The sequence below is a fragment of the Panthera tigris genome, chromosome B1 (genome assembly GCF_018350195.1).
Source record: "Panthera tigris isolate Pti1 chromosome B1, P.tigris_Pti1_mat1.1, whole genome shotgun sequence".
Taxonomy (NCBI): Eukaryota; Metazoa; Chordata; class Mammalia; order Carnivora; family Felidae; genus Panthera; species Panthera tigris.
Genome location: NC_056663.1, coordinates 90,964,872 through 90,971,101, shown reverse-complemented (window position 1 = coordinate 90,971,101; position 6,230 = coordinate 90,964,872). Strand labels below are relative to the sequence as shown.

The following is a 6,230-nucleotide window of genomic DNA, read 5'->3' as shown; positions in this document are numbered from 1 at the left end:
ATAAAAACTATTATGAACGTGAACTTACCAACTCTAAACCACTTTAAAGTTTATTTTTACTAACTATAGATTTTCATTTAAAAATTTAAAAATATTTAAAAACTTAAAAATTTTATTTATTTTAATGTTTATTTATTATTGAGAGAGAGAGAGACAGAGACAGAGACAGAGAGAGATACAGAGAGACAGAGAGAGAGGCAGAGCGTGAGCAGGGGAGGGGCACAGAGAGAGGAAGACACAGAAAACTGAAGCAGGCTCCAGGCTCCCAGCTATCAGCTCAGAGCCTGATGTGGGGCTCGAACCCACGAACCGTGAAGACCATGACCTGCCCTGAAGTTGGACGCTTAACCAACTGAGCCACCCAGGTGCCCCAAAATAATTTTAAATGTTTAAATAAATGTTAGAAGGCACATTTATTGAATTGGCTGTGCATGCAAGCAGGCATCCATGCAACAAAGTTGGCAATGTGTGTGTGGAGAGGGAGGCAAGAATAGAGTTGCTCAAGGCACCTATAGAAATTAGCTCTTACTGGAATGCTTATCAGAAAAGTAAAGATTCTTATTTCTCAAGACACTTGGGCATAATAATTAAATTGTCTTCAAAGAATGAACTTACACTGCCAACTAGGATTACTCGATACTATCACACACGCACACAATTGAGAAAGCAAACATTTAAATAAATTAATCAGGAAAATCCACGGGATTATGTATTTTTGTGAGCTTAGTCATTTCTCACAGTAAATATTAAGAATAAGCAAATTCTCCTAAAATGGTAGAATATAGTGTCACGAAGTTACAGCTACTATTCATCCAGACATCTGATCTTATGTCCTATTAATTCCTTGTGCACATAGCAGAGAACTCCGTTTCCTGATATTATCTCAACAATCCATTTACAAGCATGATGAAATATTGTTCAAATATTTGAACACTTCGATAGACTGGATTATCCAGAAAGAGATGTCAAGGCTTGACACGCCCACTACACTTCCCAGCCCTGTTGCCTAGTCTCCTTCTCAGTAATGCTGTGCTTTTGAAGTAAATACTTCACACGGTGATTCACAGGCCCAGTGAATTACAGTAGGTATGAGTGTCACAGAGATTCTTACAGAAGGTAGGTATTTACCAAACATATTAATAAAGGTTGAAAAGGAAGACAATTTTAAAGGATTTACTATAGGCTGTTGATAAAATACTCCACAGACAAAAGTTGTGCTTAGAAATCGTTGAGAATATAAAACTCTGAAAGTAACAGAAGATAATACCAATTAATTATGTGTCTGTGTGTGTGTGTGTGTGTGTGTGTGTGTGTCTGCATGTATATTTGAATGGTTCAAAGTGTTTTGAATCATGACATCAAAGCCATCTACGTAAAAGACTAAAAAATCTGAGTTAAAAATTTAACTTTGGAATGACCCTCAAAACTACAAACAAAGTGGAAATATCGGGGGAAAACAGTCTAACATTTTGTCCTTAATATGTAAAGCAATGTCATAAATCCACACAAATGAAAAACAACCCAAAAGAAAAACAAACTAAAATCATGAAACATTAGTTCACAAATATGAAAACGCATATGGCCAACAGATAGAAGAAATGCTGTTTAACTTTTGTATAATAAAAAAAAAAGTAACCATGAAATATTCTGCTTTATGCATCATGTTGAATTAGATAACAACTTAAACATAATCCCTTGTTCTTGGGAGAATATGGAAATGGACAATCCTCCACACTGATAATGGAAATGGCACAAATTTTCAGGAGAACATCTGGGCAATACTCAACAAAGTTATTTTAAAAATTGCTCACCTTTTAAACATTAATTCCAATGAACTACAGATTTTTGTAAGAAAATAATTGGATATATCACCATATGTAAATTTGCAAGGATGTTGATCTCCAAGCTGTCTATGACAGAAAAAAAAGGGGGGGGGGCATAGGAAACAATCTAACAATCTTGATACATGTGTTTCAAGAGGAAATTCATTATATTATGGTACAAACATTGAAGGAACAAAACTCATTAAAATTATAATGCAGATAATTATTTGTGGATATGCAAGTTGACTATGGCATACTGTAAAATGAAGAAAATAATTTATAAAAGTTATAATATTCTTTTTTTGTAAAAGTATCTATGTGTATTGTATAAAATTTGGGAAGATAATGCAACAAATTTTAACAGAAGATTTGTCTGCATAATGGTATCATATGTTGCTGTAAATTTTTTTGTTTTCCATAATTTTTTCATTAAAAGAGACTTTTAATTTAGAAAATGTGCCAGAATAAACATATAGTTATATGAAAATAAACAGAAACAGATTTTCTCATTCTCTCATAGCTAAAGTATTGCCAAAGAAAATATTTTAATATATCTTTTGTATTGATAATATAAGAAATGGAAGATTTGAATATATGGTTACAGGAAACCACTAAGCAGATAAAAAAATAAAATAAAATAAAACAGCAACAACAAGAACAACAAACTTATTCTCCAGAGACCTTTGGTAAAACAGAATTTTAAAAGTAATTATTCAAATGTAAATAAATAACTCCTGTCTCGGTTTCCAAGGTGGATTTCAAATAGCACATGATAAAAATCAGTATAATAAAACCCTTTTTAAAAAAGTATAAAACAAAGTTGAATAATATAGATCAAAGGTAGGAGAGAAAGAGAGATCTGGAAATGGGACCAAAATAAAAATTTTACTAGAAAATAGGCAAATTGATGAAATCTCAATTTGTTAGAAAATCAGTGAGCTTCTGATAAATCAAGGCTAATACTGAATGTTAATTCAGTAGCACTCACGGTCTAATAAAAAGAGACATGAGTTAATAGAAACAAAGAAACATACTTTCTGAACCCTGAGATAATATCATTACATCGACCAATATAAAATATAGATTGAGAAACATTTGTTAAGAAGAATTTCTATGTTCTCTATATAGGACTTTGATTAATATTGGTGCCTGGCAAAAAGTTAAGGCATAATCCTAAACTGTACAAACAGGAAGAGAATTAAGATAAAGCTTACTTTTTGTCACCTTAATTGATACAAGTATATAACATAAGGAATGTTGAAGTTAAAGTTTTACCACTCAAGTCCCAATTTTGATAATCAACAAGTCCCTGAATTATAGCCTACCAATGGAAAGAACAGCAAAATATCCTATCAATCAGATTTGTAGGCAACATTAAAAAACTCCATCATTAATTTCAGCCATCAGAAAAACAATCATATCTGTATATAAATTGAAAAGAAACTGAACTACTTCCTAGTATGTTAAACATTAATTCAGAATGAAATTACATACTGAATTTACACTAGCAATTCTTAAACCTTTGGTTTCTTTTAAAAAGTTGAAATGAGAAATTAGAAAATTTCTGTTTGTAAAAATAAATCACTTTGTGATTCTTAGGTATAAGAACTATTTTTAGGATATTTTCACAGAAGAAATTAAAGCTAGCAATATTATTAAAATAAGAAAGAAAATATGATATGAACTCAAATAATTACCTCACTGCAGATGGTTCAAAATGTAATAAAAATATATCTAATTATTCTTATTGCTATGAATACTAAATCAAAATCAGAATAATATACAATATTGTAATTAGAAGATGTGCCCCTGTGAAATGAATCAAGCTGCCGAGATTCATTTATTTTTCCACCAAAGAAAAAATAGCTTCATATACAAAACCTTTTACCACAAAGTTTACTAAATTAAGGGACCATCAGCTGGGATTTGAAATGTTTCTGAGGCTAATTCAGGCAGAGATCACTGTCATTCCCAAGGCTGATGCAAACACGGGCTGCCGTGTTAAGTGTTTCTCTCCTAGGGCTTCTGGGCCAGGGCAATGTAGAGTGGCTTGGAGCCCAAGATACGGCCATTCATCTCAGCCATTGCTTTAGTGGCCTCCTCAGGAGAGGAGAAGCAGATCAAGCCAAACCCTTTGCTTCGCCCTTCTTCCCGCATTATCTTGACTCTGCTAATTGATCCAAATGAAGAAAATTCCCTCCACAGTTTCTCATCATCAATGGTGTCATCGAGATTCTTAATATAGAGCTTCATGCCTTGGCACCTCCGAAATCTTTCCTGTTTCAGCTGCTCAAACACTTGCTTTAACTCGGCCTGTCGCTCGGATTTCTTTTGCGCCCGGCCTACAAAAAGCAGCTGTCCGTTTATATCCTTTCCATTCATTTCTTCAACGGCCTTTTTGGCAGCCTCATGGCTATCAAAACTCACAAAGCCAAAGCCTTTGGATTTCCCACTGGAATCTGTCATCACCTTCACACTCAGGGTTTTACCATATTTACTGAAAACTTCCTTCAGTCTCTCATCATCCATGTCATCTCCAAAGTTTTTGATGTAAACATTGGTGAATTCATTGGCCTTGTTGCGGAGCTCGGCTTCCCGATCTTTACGGTTTTTGAATCTGCCGACAAACAGCCTGCAGTCCTTAAGCAGAGCCCCATTCATCTCCTCGATGGCCCTGTCGGCTGCGATCTGGTTCTGAAAGTGCACAAAGGCATAGCCCCTAGATCCTTGGTCATCACTCATCACCTTGGAGGAAAGGATCTTCCCAAAGGCTGAAAAATGTTCATAGAGGGTTTTGTTATCAATGGATCTGTCCAGATTCTTGATGAACACGTTTCCGATGCCCGACTTCCTTAAGTAGGCATCGCGCTGAGACCACATGAGGCGGATGGGTTTGCCCTTTATCGTGTCAAAGTTCATCGTGTCCAGGGCCCTCTGGGCATCGGCCAGCTTCAGGAAGTTCACGTAGGCATAGCCCAGAGAGCGGCGGGTGACCAGGTCCCTGCAGATGCGGATGGACAGCACAGGCCCCACGGTGCTGAACTTTTTGAACAGCAAGTCCTCGGTGACATCTGCGTGGAGGTCACCCACGTACAGCGACGCCTGGCGGTACTTCGCTGCCACATTCATCTCCTTGCTCCTCCCCACCGCGAGCCTGTCCCTAGGAGCTCTCAGTGCGATTCCTGCAGGAGGGGTCACCAGGACACGGTTTGGGCCTGGCTCGTGCGTTGTGGCCCCAGGATCACCGCTTAGAAGCTGTGAGATGGTGTTCAGGTACAGTTCCACCAGGTTAAGAGCAACAGCCTCATCAAAAAGCACTCCCACCCCCCACCCCGGCCCAGCCCAGCCCCGCAACCAATTCGGCTCTATTTGGAAGATGGCAACAGAATTCTGAGCTCTCCAAGAAAGGCTGATAGAACCAGACGCTTCTTGCCCACCAATGTGTGAGAGATCTTCAAGGGGGTGGGCTGGCCCCCAATCTGAGCGTTTTCTACAGACACTCGGGTTGCTGGTTTCTGAATAAAAAATAGGCCTCGCTCAGGCTGCTATAAAGTTACAGCCTCCGGGGGAAGAACTCCACAAGTGGCGCTCGAGGCGGCTGCCCGGGGCCGCGGAGCGTGGGCGGAGGGCGCGGGGCCGCGGCGAGACCCGAACCCCCCGAACCGCCCGGGGCGGGGGGGGGGGGGCGGGCGAGTCCTGCAAGCGCCGCCGCCGAGGCGCGGCCGGGGCCAAAGCGGGCTGCGGGCGCCCTGGCAAAAACCCCGGCCGCTCTCGGAACCGCAGACCCGGCGCGGAGCCCGGGGATGGACGGGTGGGGGGGGGAGGGGGAGCGGACAGACCGACGGACGCGGCCCAGCAAGGCTGCGGCCCGAGCAGGGGCTGGGGGCTCACCCGGGCTGCGGCCGGCGGGGGGCGGGCTGGCGGCTGGCGGGAAACCCGGAACTCGCGCGCTGAACTTCCCGCGCACCCGCTGCCAAGTGGGATGTTTTCTTTTTAATATTTTTTGAGAATGTTTGTCTTCCCCCCGCCCCTCTCACACATTTCCCACCTCCCTTGGACAGTTACGCTGAGAAGCAGGAGGCGGTGACTGGGGTGGAGAGAGGCTGACTAGGGGAGTGGCCCTAATAAACCCACCCGCCTGCGGGGCTGTGCACGGGTCTGACTGAAGGAGCTTTTTCCGACTGTGGATCGGGGCTGGTCACTTCCTCGCTGAAAACCCTCCAGTGGCTTCCTTTGACTCTTGGATGAGGCCCAACATCCTCACCTTGTTGTACGAAGTTGAAGTTCTGCAGTATCAGTTCCAGTCTCAACTTGCTGCTCTGTTTCCCTTAATAAAATCCATGACATGACTTTTTTTTCTTTTCTTTTTCTTTTTCTTCCCCAGGGCCACCTTTACAAGAATGTGCT

General features: G+C 41.0%; 1 protein-coding gene across 1 annotated transcript; it reads right to left on the bottom strand.

The window, feature by feature from the left end:
• Positions 1-3,657: 3,657 nt before the first annotated feature.
• PABPC4L (poly(A) binding protein cytoplasmic 4 like) lies at positions 3,658-4,952 on the bottom strand. Its single transcript, XM_007091803.3, has one exon. It carries the CDS (start codon positions 4,950-4,952, stop codon positions 3,840-3,842), a length of 1,113 nt encoding a protein of 370 aa, XP_007091865.1. The 3' UTR covers positions 3,658-3,839.
• Between the last annotated feature and the right edge of the window lie 1,278 nt (positions 4,953-6,230).

Excerpts from the sequence above, each read along its gene's own strand:
- PABPC4L (XM_007091803.3), bottom strand. The coding sequence starts at position 4,952 with ATGAATGTGGCAGCGAAGTACCGCCAGGCGTCGCTGTACGTGGGTGAC.